This window comes from Sporothrix brasiliensis, assembly GCF_000820605.1.
Source record: "Sporothrix brasiliensis 5110 chromosome Unknown Cont16, whole genome shotgun sequence".
Classification (NCBI taxonomy): Eukaryota; Fungi; Ascomycota; class Sordariomycetes; order Ophiostomatales; family Ophiostomataceae; genus Sporothrix; species Sporothrix brasiliensis.
Window position 1 is genome coordinate 1,793,255 of NW_024467135.1, and position 15,874 is coordinate 1,809,128.

At 50.5% G+C, this 15,874-nt stretch overlaps 4 protein-coding genes across 4 annotated transcripts; 1 reads left to right on the top strand and 3 right to left on the bottom strand.

The window, feature by feature from the left end:
* Positions 1-876: 876 nt before the first annotated feature.
* On the top strand, positions 877-3,037 carry SPBR_04136 (urea active transporter; the record flags this gene model as incomplete). The annotated part of the gene is made up of 2 exons (XM_040762419.1): positions 877-949; positions 1,023-3,037. The coding sequence occupies 2 exons, from the start codon at positions 877-879 to the stop codon at positions 3,035-3,037; spliced, it is 2,088 nt and encodes a 695-aa protein (XP_040621808.1).
* A 203-nt stretch (positions 3,038-3,240) lies between these two features.
* On the bottom strand, positions 3,241-4,053 carry SPBR_04412 (uncharacterized protein; the record flags this gene model as incomplete). Its single annotated transcript, XM_040762695.1, has 2 exons — positions 3,241-3,833; positions 3,918-4,053. 2 exons carry the CDS (start codon positions 4,051-4,053, stop codon positions 3,241-3,243), a joined length of 729 nt encoding a protein of 242 aa, XP_040621809.1.
* A 1,174-nt stretch (positions 4,054-5,227) lies between these two features.
* Positions 5,228-6,388, bottom strand: SPBR_04304 (aquaporin rerated protein, other eukaryote; the record flags this gene model as incomplete). The annotated part of the gene is made up of 1 exon (XM_040762587.1): positions 5,228-6,388. One exon carries the CDS (start codon positions 6,386-6,388, stop codon positions 5,228-5,230), a length of 1,161 nt encoding a protein of 386 aa, XP_040621810.1.
* Positions 6,389-10,479: 4,091 nt separating this feature from the next.
* On the bottom strand, positions 10,480-11,887 carry SPBR_04251 (uncharacterized protein; the record flags this gene model as incomplete). Its single annotated transcript, XM_040762534.1, has 2 exons — positions 10,480-11,808; positions 11,864-11,887. The coding sequence occupies 2 exons, from the start codon at positions 11,885-11,887 to the stop codon at positions 10,480-10,482; spliced, it is 1,353 nt and encodes a 450-aa protein (XP_040621811.1).
* Between the last annotated feature and the right edge of the window lie 3,987 nt (positions 11,888-15,874).

Genomic DNA, 15,874 nt, shown 5'->3' on the forward strand with positions numbered 1-15,874 from the left:
GCTTTTGAATTACACGACACACGATCACAAATCAGAGCCTTGACCTGAAATCCTGCGAACAAGAACAGCGTGTAATGGGGCGTGGTACTCCAGGATTTCGTTGTATTTTCCACCAGGAGCTGTTTAGGCTGTCCCAACTGAAAGCCGCTTTTAGTTGTTTGGCGCCCTGGATCTTAGCACGCGGCGGTGAACGAGAAGGCAGCTATGAGGTTACGAAAGAGCTTTGGCCATTAACGGACGTTCGTACTTATTGCCACTCGGTCTATCGTTCAGTCCTTGTTGTTTGAAATCCTGGTTGTGCCTTGTGTCTTGCTTTCGTTCTTGGGATGGTCTTAACTGCGAGTACAAAGTAGGACCGCTAACACCGCACTAAGCGGGCCCTGATTTGCCAGAGATTGTCCTACCCCCCCGCCGTGGATCTTGGCTTTTTGTTTTGTCCGATATTCTTAATTTCTTTACTATTTTGGTGGTTCGTTTGTCCCATCTTACTTACTCAAAGTATCGCATTGTTATCAAGATGCTGAATATGGCAACACCGTGCCATCGAATGGAACTTAGACCGTTATCTCTATCGGAGCTCAAGTTCAAAGTTCTGTTCACATGGCCTAAGCCGTCCATTCCATGTTTTCTTGAATATTTAACGTCACTTATCTCGCTAGTTATATATAGAGGGGATGATCAGCCTGTCTGTGACGAATGTTATTTTGCTTCATCATCGAAGCCTCTTCGTCTCAAGAACTCACACTGTACACGAGTACCAATCACAGTCCCTTAATTCGTATGCTTCAAAATTTCTGACATTTCTTTTCCATCATACCACTTTCCCCTTATTGTCACCTCGTCACATCCCGTCTCGATCTTCAGACAACTTGCAAAATGGTTGCTCCGGCCCTTGACCAGGGCGTCGGATATGGCGTGGTGCTGGGCCTCGGCCTCGCCTTTGCCCTTGGTGAGTCTTGTCACAGACCAGCTATGCAGTGGCTCCCAGCCGATGCCGTACTAACTTTTGATCCCGTGTCCAGGCATGATCCTCGTTACATTCATTCTCAAGCGCTACAACGCAGAGCAGCAAACGTCAGAAATGTTCACAACAGCTGGCCGTACCGTCAAGTCGGGTCTGGTCGGCTCTGCTGTCGTCTCGTCGTGGACCTGGGCCGCCACACTTTTGCAGAGCACAGCCGTCTGCTACCGCTACGGTGTTTCTGGCCCTTTCTGGTATGCCTCTGGTGCCACCGTCCAGGTGCTGCTATTTGCTACCCTCGCTATTGAGCTAAAGCGCCGTGCTCCCAATGCCCACACCTTTCTTGAAATCATCAAGGCGCGCTACGGCACCGTGGCCCACATGGTCTTCCTCGTCTTCGGCCTGGCCACCAACATCCTCGTGTCACTGATGCTCATCATTGGTGGTTCAGCCACTGTCAATGCCCTGACCGGAATGCACACAATCGCGGCCATTTACCTGCTGCCACTGGGTGTCGTGGCGTACACGCTCGTGGGCGGCCTCAAGGCCACGATCCTGACGGACTGGATCCACACCTTTATCTTGCTCATCATTCTCATTATCTTTGCGCTGACGACCTACGCGTCTTCCGATCTCCTTGGCTCGCCGGCGGCCGTGTACGACCTACTTGTCCAGGCGGCCAACGACCACCCCATTGACGGCAACGCGCACGGCAGCTACCTCACCATGCGCTCGAAGCAGGGCGCCATCTTTTTTGTTATCAACATTGCCGGCAACTTTGCCACCATCTTCAACGACAACGGCTACTGGAACAAGGCCATTGCCGCCTCACCCGTCCACGCCCTTCCCGGATACATCATGGGCGGCCTGAGCTGGTTCGCAATTCCCTTCCTGGCCTCCACAACCCTGGGTCTGGCTGCACTGGCCCTCGAGTCCAACCCTGTTTTTCCAACTTTCCCCAACCGCATGGCTGAGTCCGAGGTCTCGGCCGGTCTGGTCCTGCCATATGCCGCCGTTGCACTGCTCGGGAAGGGAGGCGCTGCCGCGACGCTGCTGATTGTGTTCATGGCCGTGACGTCTGCCACATCGTCGGAGCTGATCGCTGTTTCGTCCATCTTTACCTACGATATCTACCGCACATACATCAACCCGGCTGCCAGCGGTCGTCGCCTTGTGTGGATGAGCCACTGCATGGTCGTTGGCTACGCCCTGTTCATTGCCAGCTTCTCCGTCGGTCTCTGGTATGCCGGCATCAGCATGGGCTACCTGTACCTCATGATGGGTGTCATCGTCTCGTCGGCCGTTCTGCCCGTGACGCTAACCCTCACCTGGTCCGGCCAGAACAAGTGGGCTGCCTCACTCACGCCCGTCCTGGGCTTGGCCCTGGCCCTTGTTGCGTGGCTCGTCACGGCCAAGAAGCAGTGCGGTGTGCTTGACGTCGACTGTACTGGCTCCAATGAACCCATGCTGGCTGGCAATGTCGTGGCCCTGCTCTCGCCCCTCGTCCTGATCCCGGTCTTCACGCTCATCTTCGGCCTAGACAAGTATGACTGGAAGTCTATGATGGACATTCGCCAGGGAGACGACGCCGATGTCGATGTGGATGGTGTAGCTGTCGACGCCGACCTGGAGGACAGCGTGCCCGCCCCGCGTGCTGCCACTGCAATTTCTGGTCCCGAATTCGAGGAAGAGCAGAAGAAGCTCACGCGTGCTGGCAGGATCAGCAAGGTAAGCACGGTCTTTTTGGCCGTTTCTTTCTTGGTGCTGTGGCCGATGCCCATGTATGGCTCGGGTTACGTCTTTTCCAAGCCCTTCTTTACCGGCTGGGTCACTATCGGTATTATCTGGATATTCCTGTCGCTCTGTGCTGTCGGCATCTACCCTGTCTTCGAGGGTCGCCAGACACTGGTGCACACATTGAAGTCCATTGGCCGTGATCTGGTGGGTAAGGGCCCCAAAACGCGGCGCACGGCCATCGAAGCTGAAGCTATCGACGGTGCTGGTGCATCGGGCTATGCAACGCCCACTGAGAAGAAGGAGCCGCATGCTGGTGAGACACTGGTGTCACCACAGTAAGGAGCAGTATGGGATGGTACATGGTAGACAGCCGTCGGATGCTTGACAGGAAGGAGAGGTGACTGGGAGAGACACTGCGAGAGCGAATATACCACTTTTGTTTATTGAGAAGAAGCACGATACCATTCTGTTGACTTGACACTATTTGCCTATATGCATGTCATAAGTAGAACTTTCGTCGTCAAAACCATACGTTATGCGGCCTACTCTTTGACCCCGTCCACAAAGACGTCAAACTTTTCGTTGTAAAACGACAACCGGCTCTGAATGACCGCTGACTCCAGTGTCGGGAACGGGTAGTACCACACACCATCCTTCACCTCGCGTCCGTCCGGCAGCACGACGTGGTAGTAACGCGCCTGGCCCTTGTACGGACAGAAACTTGTCGTCTCGCTCGGCTTCAGAACGCTCCAGTCCTTGACTGACGTCGGGGACAGGTAGTAGCGCGTGCGCAGATTCGTCTCGTGCAGGAAGATGCTGTTGCGGCTCTCGGCGAGAACTGTGCCGCCCAGTTCAATACGTACAGGGCGTGACGAGGGGAGGCACTCGATGCGAGTATAGGGGTCCTTGGGATGTGATCCAAGCAGTTTCTCGTCTTCTGCATACCACTCGAGCGTCTCGCTGGCGACCTTAGCAAGCCCGGCCAGCGGACCGGCTTCGAAAATGGTCACCGTGGCAGCCTTGCTGTTGCTCTGCAATGTGGCAAGGACAACGCCATTGTCAGTGGGCCCGTCATTCTTGTCGAGTTTGCCTGGCCCGGCCAGGACGGCAGCTACCGGGACATAGTACACAGGGTCTGTTTTTTGTTTTGTTGTTGTTAATACGACGTACGATTCAGGTATGCACTCGGTGGTTAGGTGGCTGTCCAGGATCCACTTACAGTACTTATGTTCCCAGACATAGACCGCGTCCAGCGTGTCAAAGATCCACTGACCGCCGAGAAGGGCGCGCACGCGGCGGTTGGTAGGCTCTTGTTTGATAGGGCCGTTGGTTGCGAGTGATGAGGCGTCGGCCATTGTGAGTAAATAAATAGTGTTTTGCAGGTGCTTTCGTTTCTTGTGGCTACTCGAGAATATTGTTCGCGCAACGCCACGTTGATGGATGGTTCTGTCTCGTCGATTGAGATGCTGCAAGAGCTGGTGCATAAACTGATTGTTATATAACGCTGCTCAGGTTTGTTTCTGATGTTCCCCTCTCCTTATGGTGGTCTCTATTTCTTCATTTGTCAGTATCCTTTGAAATGCAGACATCCAAAGCATATTATGCAATCACGTATCCTTTCAGGAGTAGAAGGCACGACTGTGCGATCATTGGCTAGGCAAGACTGGTTTAGTCAAAGGCTGGTCGGAACAAGCGGAACAAGCCCAAAAGTCGCAATGCCCCGCATGGCTTCTTGCACTACTCCGCACAGAACGACGCAATTGCTGAGTAATTTACAGAAGTACGAAATACTGTGCGGAATATTTGTACCTCCAGGGATCTCGTTTTCCCGAATACGTAATGTCGTTGTAGGCTCAACGGAGTTAGAAACTGCGTCACTTTTTTGACCCAATTTCAGTTTTCACGATCCGGAAAGTATGACCATAGCAGCGTGGCGTTTGTGGTCAAGCCCGCATAATGTCAATTATCCCAATTTTGTCAATTGAACGCTTTTGAGGCTCTTCTACAACACCAGCTGTGCGGTTGGTAAAACAGGAAACATGCCGCTAACGTGCACTCGGTGCACTAGGTGCAGCCCTATGGGCACCTTTCTCCGCCTATTTTTGACAAACTTAAACTGGTCCTCTTTTACAGATACAGAAGCCCAAACCGAACCAGTACGTATCCATCGCCCGTACTTACTGAAAGGGCATCTAGAACACAGGATCAGCAACACCATAAAGGGGACGTATGCAGTGGTGACGACAATCACAAAGGGTACATTGGTACGGAGTACATACAGCGGGTACGTGATAAGGTTTTGTTTTATTTTATTCTCAATGATGTATTTGTTCCGGCATCCTGCCCCAGCACACCGGTGTTTCCCAGCGACAACCACACAGAGCAATATCCAAACCACGCCTTTGCAATTTCGAAAATTCCCGTAATCCTCTCACAACTTCATTACAAACGCATACAAAAATCTTAAAAGAAAAACACAAGTAAGTTGCTTTCTAACCAGCCATTATCCTTGTGCATACCTCACCAGGACTACACGCGGACGTTATTGTAACCGTCGACTGCCGCGTCGACGCCGGCCTCTAGATTGGTGGCGTTACGGTACCCAGTGGCGTCGACACCACCAACATTGCCAAAGTTGGCGTTGGTGCCCCTGACGTTCGCGTTGGGGACCGTGGCAGTCGAGCTGCGGTAGGTACCATCTGGGCCGAAATGGGTATCGCCGCTCAGCTTGCCGTCGAGCTTGTTGCGCTGCGCAGACATGTCGCTGCCCGAGTGTTGGTGGTTACTTGCCAGGCCAGTGTTGTCGCCAGCGATTGCACCGCCCATGCCGCCCATGCTGCCGTGCGCGTTGTGTTGGCGCAGGTTGGAACCATCACCGTTGCCGTACTGCATGCTGCACGGCCGGTCGTCGAAGCCGCATCCGTCCTGGCCTGGGTTGCAGGTCTCGTATTCGAGGAACTTGATGATCTTGTAAAAGACAGTGGCGAGCAGGCTACCCAGAATGGGGCCGACCCAGTAGATCCATTGGTAGTGAGTGAACGAGCGCGTGGCGACACAGGGGCCGAACGAACGCGCAGGGTTGACACTACCACCTGTGTAGGGGATGCTGGTCAACTCGGCCACGAACAGGGCGAGGCCAATGCAGAGCGGTGCTGTAAAGGTAGCACGGTGCTTCTCGACGGCCATGAGAAGAATCGACAGCACAAGGAGGGACGTGGCAAACATCTCGATGAACAGACCGCGGGCAATGCTGGTATCGTCACGCAGCGTGGTGCTAGCCATCAACGGACCTGGTAGCAGCGCAGACAGGACGGCCGCAGCGCAAATGCCAGCAAGCAACTGGGCAATGAAGACGACGACGCCACGGACCGGGCCCACCGCACCGACCAGCACCAGACTGAGAGTGACAACCGGGTTGAAGAGGCCACCAGACACGCGGTAGAACATCCACACAGTGACGGCGAGTGAGAATCCGAAGCAGATGCAGATGTACAGAAGCTGTGATGGATCGGCAGCCAGGACTGTACCCTGGGGACCGGCCGTGTTGACAGCTGTCGTGCCGCCGAGTGCGAAGAACAGGAAGAGAAACGTGCCAACGAACTCGGCCATGCCAGCCACGAAGAGGTTTTTGCCTTCCTGCGGAAGCTTCCGAGCAAATGTGAGCTGCTCACCGTCGTTCTTGCGAGCCATATTGAAGGTTGGTGTTGAAAACGGGAGAGGTGAAAAAAAATAAAGAAATTACCAAACAATGAGGTTGTTGTACTCTTATCAGCACAACAACAACTTTTTTGTATGGAAGACAAGAAGGAGGTAGAAAAGGTAGACTAGGAGAGAAGGACGACAAAATTCAAAGGATGGAACAAGCCGAAGTGGCTGTGATATATATACATATACATCTCTGGTGATTCAGAGAAGGGACTACAAGGGACAAAACAGAAATGGCACGCGGAGGTTGGCGGGAGGGAGGGGAACAAAAGTAAGCGAATGCCGTGAATCCAAGACAGATATGAAGGAGGTGAGGGCCAGCAGAGTGTGCAAAAGACGAAATGGACTAGACAGAAACACAGTGAGACTGGCTACTACAATGTAATATGACAAATTCGGTTCTTGTATTCCAAGCCTTGAAAAACAAACGGCAAATTAAAGAGCGTGAATACGAAAGAAAGTAGATCTCGTTAGTCAGGAGGCCTGCTGTCAGGCAGATGAGACAAAGAATATACAAGAGGCACTGTAAGTGCCCAGGGCCAAAAAGGGGAGGGGATCAACCAAAACGTTGCATACATGGAGATCGCCTTGGTCTTCTGCGCTGCGAAACACTGAAAAATTAGGTGGATGTACAGGCTTCTGGTATCCGGAAATAATACCTTCATGGTCAATACTTCGGATCAGAACCATCCACCCGCCTCCCTTTTCTAAGACTGCCGCGGATTCATCGTCAACTCCTTTCACGGTGTCCACCATCGAGACACGAGAAATATTGCAGTGGTTCGATAATGCGGGCAATTGTTGGCTAATTTCTCTGTTCCAGAATGAGAACGTGACCTCCGACTGCATCGCATATCGCCCTGAACGTAGACTGAGTTGTTTAGCTATAAGACACTGGGAGTCACGCTGTTGACTGTCTACTGTCAAAGCTCTACAGTTAACTGGTCTCATATTTATTTACATTTCTTCCTGTGTATTTTTGTAACCTTGCTTCTTGTTCCGTTATGGTATTTTCTCAGACGTATTTGGCCATGGTCGCGTCTCATTGTAAACTGTCTTGCCAGCACGGACATATTTTCAACTCTACCACCCGATCGACCAGCCCTTGTTGGTAACCGACGTCCGGGACTGGTTGTCAATGGTTGCTTACTGCACCGGCCGCACTACTACTTAGACTATCGAGTTCAGGGCGAGGTGGAGAGCACAAGTGAGCCACGGTCGCTAAAGCAGGAGAAATGCAGAGACGAGGACTGGGTACACGCTTTCAAACAAACGGCGAGCCGCGACAAATGACCAATAAAGGCTACTGCGGAACCCCAGATCGTAAGGAAAGATTGGCAAGGGATCTGTTCGCGGTGTCTAGTCAGACCACGACACCATCAGCTCGACTAATTGTTTAGATCGCCTCTTTTTTATCCGATGATTTTATTTTTGCAATTTTCTAGCGTGTTGTTACCCCTTTCTCCAGTCTGCAAAATGCGAAACGTCCAACTTGTCATTCAAACACTGACCGATGTACTTGTACAAAGAGGTCCAGCTCCAAAATTCTGTATTTAATCAAAGTTAGATCACACGGTAATAATTGAGCGTTCCACTAAGAAACGCAAAAATTAAGGCACAGGAAGTAAACATATTTTTGAAAGCAAAGTGCAGTTATCGCTGAGTTGCATCGGCTTGTGTTCCCGCGCGGGTGTACGATTTGGTCCACTATGATATCCCGGTCGCCGATCTTGTCTTGCCCTATGGAATCTGCACTTAGAAAATAACCTTACACATGGCTGTAAGGATGTCGTAGCAGTACGCCGAACTAGTTGCATATCTTTATTTATTTATTTTTTCGCCCGCCTGTCCCTTTTTAGTTACAACGTTGGGCGCTCACACAACAGGTAGCGTCGTTGGTATTCACCATACACAAAGTAGAACACACCGAGGCCAAGCTGCGCATCAAAACTCAAAAATGTGGCAAGCGAGGAGATCAGCAAGGGATTTGGCATTTTGTCCGTATTGGGTCCGCGGCTTTTTCTTCAGCTGAAAGCTAGAACCGGTGAGCGTTGGGCAGAGGAATGTGAATCAACAACGGCGCTAAAGTATATTGGTAACGGACAGAGCATTGGCTGCTCTCTCGCTGTTCGGTAACATTAGTTGCTACTCACGGCGAAACACTGAGAGCCTCGCGGTATTCTGGTTCTCATCCGCTTGCATAACAAAGAGACCCTTACTAACACCGCAAATGCACCCATCTGATGATGCAGCTGCACTCTTGCACAACCAAATTCATCCTTGACATTGTGCAATATTGCCCTTACAATACCGTTAACGGTCTCGACAACGCACATTTCGACGATACATGGCAGTTATTCAGTGTTTTTATGCAGTTTTGGCTCTTATTTCATCGCGTTTGATTTTACCCTTTCGCTAAGGCCGAATCTGGTCTCTGTCGAGATAGTCAATCCTTAGTCAATTCGTAGGCCTTGATACTTTACCGATCCTTTCTCTCCGTATCGCAGGTCCGTCGTGGTTGAGGTGCGCCGTACCTACACTCGTACAAAATGTGACTTCAGAATTGTTTGGTACGGGGGAACAGCGTTGGAGGTTCTCTTATTCTATTGGTGCCGCGTTAGGCATGCATTTTGTACGACCCTGTGTATTCCACTTATTAGCGAGGTCATATCATAGCTTCACTCGTTACCATATGTGTCAATAATTGACTTGTGTCAACTGATTCTGGTATGACGCAACGGTCCATCCAATTGGCCGGCACAATATGTGCCACCCTCAAGGCACGGTTGGACACAAGTCCGTCCATCGTATTGGTATGAGAATCTTTGCCAAAATCAAATGCCTTCGTAAATAACGCGTCGGTACTTGCCGCTTGACTGATGGCGATGTTCACACATGCTCGATAACTGATTTTAGATACAAGGGTCCCAAGACATATCTAAAGGTGCAAACCGTGTTTGGAAGTAGACAAATGATGCGCAAAAGATCAATATGTGCCAAAACGACGGGCGGCAGAAGGCTACTGGTTGGAATATACAAACGGCAGGTTGTTAATGGTTCGTTACCACATGCTGGCTCATAGTGGAACCACATACACATCTTAGTTTTCTTCTGTACCTCCACACTACTAAAGCATACCGCCCGCCCAATGTCGGAGGTGGTGTGGTTTAGAGATGGCGAGAATGTTATGCATGAATCTTTCGTAACTCATGGTGTAGTTGAAATTGACGGTGTTGCCCCAGATTGTCGGAGCGGAGCCACGGGATGACGACGTATGAAATACAACAGTAACACCTTTTCAGTTGTCACATGTAGCTTACAACGTGTAACAAAGAGCGTCATAACCGCCGAATAAAAATTCAAGAAAGAATGGCATATATTAAGATGATTCCACTTTTAACCATATATCGACAGCAGGACGGGAATGGAATGGAAGGATCGTGAATGATGGTGCACTCGCTCGTGAACTTGGGATGCAGAAATGCTACTTGCGTTTCAAATGAAAACGAAATGTTTAGATGTCGAAAGTTTCATATCATTGTCTTGGTCACAAATTGTACCGCAGAAATTAAACCAGCCAATGGCAGCTCTGACGAGAACATAGCAGGACCCGAAATTTGCTCTTCGTGATGCAAGTCAAGATAATAGAAAAGAAGAGGCGGGCGTTCTTGTCGAGTCTGGCGTAATACAATTTGTCATGGACAATCAAACTAGCAAAATCGCAAATCATCAATACAGCAGTTGTATGTAGTCAATCGGATGTATTTTGTCATCTGGATTGCGATGCATGGTGTCTTTTGGAAGTACGCTGTATCTTTCCATTATTTTATTTACCACATACGTATGACGCATGTTATCAGTGCTCTAAACGCCCAAATATGGTGCCCAAAAAAAAAAACAGCAAAAATATACAAGCAAGAAAACATTAGCAAGGACATTCAAGCACCATGTCAAAAATGCCCGTCCTCTCAAAACGTAAGTAAATAAATGAAAAAACTCCAAATATGTTGTGACACTTCCCATATATTTTGTTGACGGCGGTTCGCCTGTGATCTTTGTTCTCCCTTCGGGTTGGTTTAGTTCGCGGCAACCTCGGACTGCACCTCTACTGGAACAGCAGCACCATTGCTCTCAGTACCATTGCTCTCAGCGCCATTGCTCTCAGCACCGTTGCCCTCGGCGTCCTTGCCGTTCAAGCTCAGGTGGAAGCTCCGGATAATTGAGTCTGCATCGTCAATCGCAATGGGCCGGACGTCGGCCAGAGCCTTGATCTTGCTAGTGACCAGCTTGACCTGGTCGTCGGTCATTGACAGGCCAAGCTGGCCGACACGCGTCTTGACAGCGTTCCAGCCAGTCAGGCGCGAAGCGAAGTGCACGTAACGAGTCATGCCGAAATCGGCGGGGTCAATGATCTCGTACGTGCTGGGGTTGTTGAGGATAGCCTTGGCATGGATGCCAGCCTTGTGGGTAAAGGCACAGAAACCGGTGATGTAGTTGTTGAAGGGGGTGTTGACCTGCACAGCTTCGGCGACCATGTCCTCAATCTCCTTGAGCTTGTGCAGCTTGTACTTCTTGGTGACGTACTCGCGGTCCTGGACGATCATGCGGGCCATGAGGCCACCCAGGGGGGTGATGCCGTTCCGCTCGCCAATGCCGAGGACAGAGACGTCAACGTGAGTCGCACCTGCCTCGAGGGCGCAGAACGCGTTCGAGATGGCGCAGCCCGTGTCGTTGTGCATGTGGACCTCGATATCGCAAGACACAACACCGCGCAAAGTGCGCACCAGCTCATACACCTGGCGGGGCGAGGCGCAGCCAACGGTGTCAGCAATGCCAACACGGTTGACACCGACCTTGTCGACGGTGCGGTAGAGGGCAAGCAGGTCGACTAGGTCGGACCGGAAGGAGTCCTCAGACGAGAAGCGAACCTCGAGGCCCTTGGACTTGACAAAGTTGATCACCTCGATGGCGCTCTTGGTGATGTACTCCATGTCCTTGCCGTGGGAGAACTCACGCAGCATGTGCGAGGTGCCGATGACAACGTCCAGACCGTCAACACCGGTCTCGACAGCAATCTTGGCGTCCTCCATGGTGCAGCGGACATGGGTCAGGATCTTGGCCTTGAGGCCGAGCTTGCAGATGGCCTCGCAGTCCATACGGGACTGCTCGGAAGCGGCAGGGGAGGTCAGCTCAATGTAGTCGACGCCGAACTCATCGAGGGCCTTGGCGATCTTGATCTTGGTCTCTGTGTCGAAAAAGGCGTTGGCGAACTGCTCGCCTTCCCGCAGCGTCGACTCGATCAGCTTAAAGCGGGAGACATTGGATAGGAAGTCGCCAACAGGCTGGTAGGGATTGGAGTTGCGGGTGGTGTGGGCTTGTTGACCCGAGCTGGGCAGGCTTGAGCCCTGATGAGAGGGTTAGCATTTCTGTCAAGACGATGGTGACTCTGGTTTAACTTACGCTGACGTCGGCAGAGGGAGACATGGTGTCGAGGGCTGTCGTTACGAACCGTGGGTGGGGGGAGGGTTCGAAAGAAGAGAGGAGGCGTCAAGTTGATTGAAGAAAAGGGATTATTGAGAAGAAGGTCAAAAATGAGGGTATTTAAAGAGTTTCTTCGGTCGGATGAATCGTGAGTATGACTGTTTCGTTGATGGATCTGGGACGGGAGGAGCAAAATGACAGAAGAAAGCAGAATCCTTGGAAAAATTGACAGCGGCGGGTGGGTTTAAAGTTCTCTGTCTTGTTCGATGGCGGCGAGGGCGGCGAGAGCGGCGAGGAGGGGCTTGTAGTTGGTGACTTGACACTAAAGGCGCGCAGGTTCGCCCTCCGATGAGCGCTGCAAGCCCTGCAGAATCGAGGAAAATAGTATTGGGTGACTCACCCCAATTGGTCAATGAGAATTTTTCTGGACCCTTTTTTACTTCCAATTTTTTTCTGCCAATTTTTTAGGCGGTCGGCTGCGGATGGCAGGCAATGCGGCTGTGGGTCTTCTTCCCACCAATCAATGATCATGTTGCTAAATGCAGGGGATGGACAACCCCGCACTGTGAACTCCCATTGCATACGACAGTTGTTGCATACTCCGTAGTTACCCCACGCATGTCCTACAGGGATGTAAAGTAAGGTAAAAGGAATGGGCAAGGGCCGGCTGCGGCGGTGTTCTCTTCATGCTTTGGCATATAACACCTACAAATTCGCTGAAAAGTGCACCTGCGAACAAGAACATAACATCACTATTACGATGGTGACGACCATGTACTGAAACACACTCGCTTGGGGCCACCCACCCACATCTCCATTCTTGGTAGAGGAAGAAAAATCGAGAGTCTGATTTATTGACGTCGCTTAATTGGAGACACACACGGCACAGTGGCGGGAAGAGAGAGTACATGGTAACCATATCCTGGCAGTCTCACGTGATTAAATAATGCCGCTTTTTATGAACGTAACGGGAGAGTGTATTAAGCCGTGGTATCGCTTTGTCAAACGATCGTTGTTCGGGATTCGTCGACTGGAGCAGCAATATGTCAGAGGCCTGGTGCGTGTAAATGCACCGATGCTGTTTTAGGATACACCGAAGTTCGCCGCATTTGGTCGCCGTGGACTGTTTCTTAATCGATAAAGCATGAGAGGGAAGAGGTTAAAACGATGAGAGAATGTTCCGTACAGTGCAATTCAAAAACAAACTTGAGGGCAGAGCTTGACATCGGTCAGGTCCGGTGTCCCGTTGTCTGCTGCGGCCAAATAAGGGGCAGGCCGGTTTGCAAATATGTCGTATGCACGGCACATGTCTGTTAGCTGCAGTCTATTGCGGTTGGCTGCACCATCGCCTTGTTTCCGACCTTTCGCCTCCGAACTCGGGAATTGAAAATTCATACTGTGGTTTGTGTTTCTGCAAATGGATCGGCCAGACGAGTTAGCGCCCCCTGCACCCAATGAGATCGTAGCGAATACAAAGAAAGGCCATAGGAAAATCGGCGGACTTGGGAAAACCAGTCTGATCCCGTCCATTTCCCTCCTGAAGGTCCGCAGCATGTGGAGAACCGCCAGAGTGAAGAAGTGCGCATGCTTGTGAATTGAACACGGAACAAGCTACGTCATTTCATTTTGCTGGTAAACGTCGACGTAGCCGAGGACGTGGTCAGTCATGAAGCTTGTGTTATCAGGTGTTAATGTTGCATGCACTAGGTTGGCTTGATCTCAACTGCTCGTGCTCTGTTGAGCTTTTCTATTAAGGGAGATGGCCAACCACATGCATCTTGGTTGGAACGAGAGACCAGTTGTCCAACTTTTGACTTTTCTATTTTTGTAGAATTTCTTTACCACCGTGCAGCTTGGCGCTTGGTTGGTAAAAGCTGATGTGACTCAACGAGCTGATTTTATGAGACTGGCAAAGTGCTGCACTGGTTGACCGTGTCCATAAGTGTTCGTTTCTCGGCATATTGGATTTCCAATAGAGTTCTTCCTGTGCGGCCCCATTCAATGGCACGATGCACAACACTAGGCGCGCCAAAGGGTCCTAATCGTAATGCCGTGCATTACGATGCGTTTCTTTACTTGCCGATGCGAAAAGTGGAGACGTGGACCTTCCGGTCGTCAACACTCGGGGTGACTCAGAACAGCTTTCAGACCACAATCCACTGCTGCGGTCTGGGAAATCTGGCTTGGTTGGCGCCCCCATCTTGTTTCCCAACAATTCTTTTGCGTCATTTTCAGTCCAAACAATATATTTCATACAGCATAGCTACTCGTCACGATGTGTTTCATTTTCGAGGTTGTACAGGGGCCAGATGACTGGAGTCTGGATGTGATACGACAGAAGCCAACAGACCAACAGACCAACAGACCAACAGAGGCTCGACTGGATGTGCCATTTTAAGCAGAGAGACAGCCGAATTAGAGTTGACCACGTAAAGGGACAATGTCTATGAGAATATGCGAAGGGAATACATGAAAAATTAAAACAGAAAGAAAACGAGGCAGAAAAGCGAACATGGCTGCACATACAGCTGTCTGCATCGAATCACCGCTCTCCGTGCGATTCGCAAGCCAAAAACGGAAACAACATGTAGTTGTTAGACAACGAAACACGAAAGAAAACGAAAACCAAGCCAAGACTAACAAATGTGCGAGAAATTAAGAATGCTGGTAGAACCGGTAGATCCTTTCGCCGCTGCCCTGACAATAGTGCCGTCCAGGAGTAAGATACTGCATCAGCCCCGGTTCTTGACCAGCGAATATTCCACGACGGACAGGAATCCCAAATCCCCAAGCTAACAGCGATGTCTAATGACGAGCAAGCATGTTGTTGTTGTTGTTGTTGTTCTCGCCACCAAGGCGGATGTTTGGGGGTTTGGCGCCCAAAGGTGGAGATTGGGCTCACGGAAAGCACATTTTGGCACCAGTCGCCCAGGCCCCCTTACTGGGCCTTCACGTTTGAGGCTGTTTCTGGACCGAGTGGCTGGTACATGACCTCAGTGACGTATTTAGATACCAGTCCGGTCACTTCAACAGTTTGGCGTGAAAGTTTGTTTGTAGAAAGAATACCCACGGACACAAAAAAGAAACGAAATGCAAAACAATAAGATAGTACGAGGCCTCCATCTCACCAACTGACTTTGTTGCCTACGCAGCTGCCTTTCCGCCCGTATCCCCCAATTCGCCTGGCTTTTCTGATTGATACCCAATCAGGTGATATTGAGGCTGGGGCGGGCATTGTTGTCCAATTCTGTCATCTCGCTGTCCAGTCCGAGATAGCCAAGTAGGTCGTGGCCCTATGTTGCCCACGACGCCCTATCCCCTGCATTTTCTGCCTGATTGTGTACAAACCATCCGTGCCGGTACCTCGTGAGATCAGTCACAGTACTCGGTAGAACATGTACTTCTGAAGGGAATGCTTGAGTATGTAGCTCGGGATGGTACGTCGTACTTTTATTTACTGCTGCAGTTTCATTTTCTTGCCGTACAGGTATCGCCTCAAACTTCCGCCAATGATAGAATGACAAAACCGGACTCATTTTCGAATAGATCCCTCTTCATAGTTTCATTTCAATCTTCTCCATAACTTATATTTACGTCTCTCGGCATGAGTTACATTAATACAATAGTACCTCCATCATACAACGTCTTTCAATGACAATGACCGACAACTTTATCATATTCAAGGACAACACCGAGACTATTTCAACATCACCAACAAATTAACCGTGGTTCACTCGCCAGGCTCACTGCTCTCAACGAAGCTCTAGTGTGTCTGCACGCAGAAACCAGAACGACAATAAAGACAAGGAAACAGACGCGGAACCAAAATAAATCAAATCACAAATAGGGTTAAAAACAACGAGCGCGGAGCCGACAACTTCTTCAAAATGGACCGAAACAACCAATTTGGCAGCTCGTACCTCCGCGAGGGTGCGACTCGTGTCCACAAGCCCCGTCTCACATATCGCCCAACAGATACGGCAGTCGCCA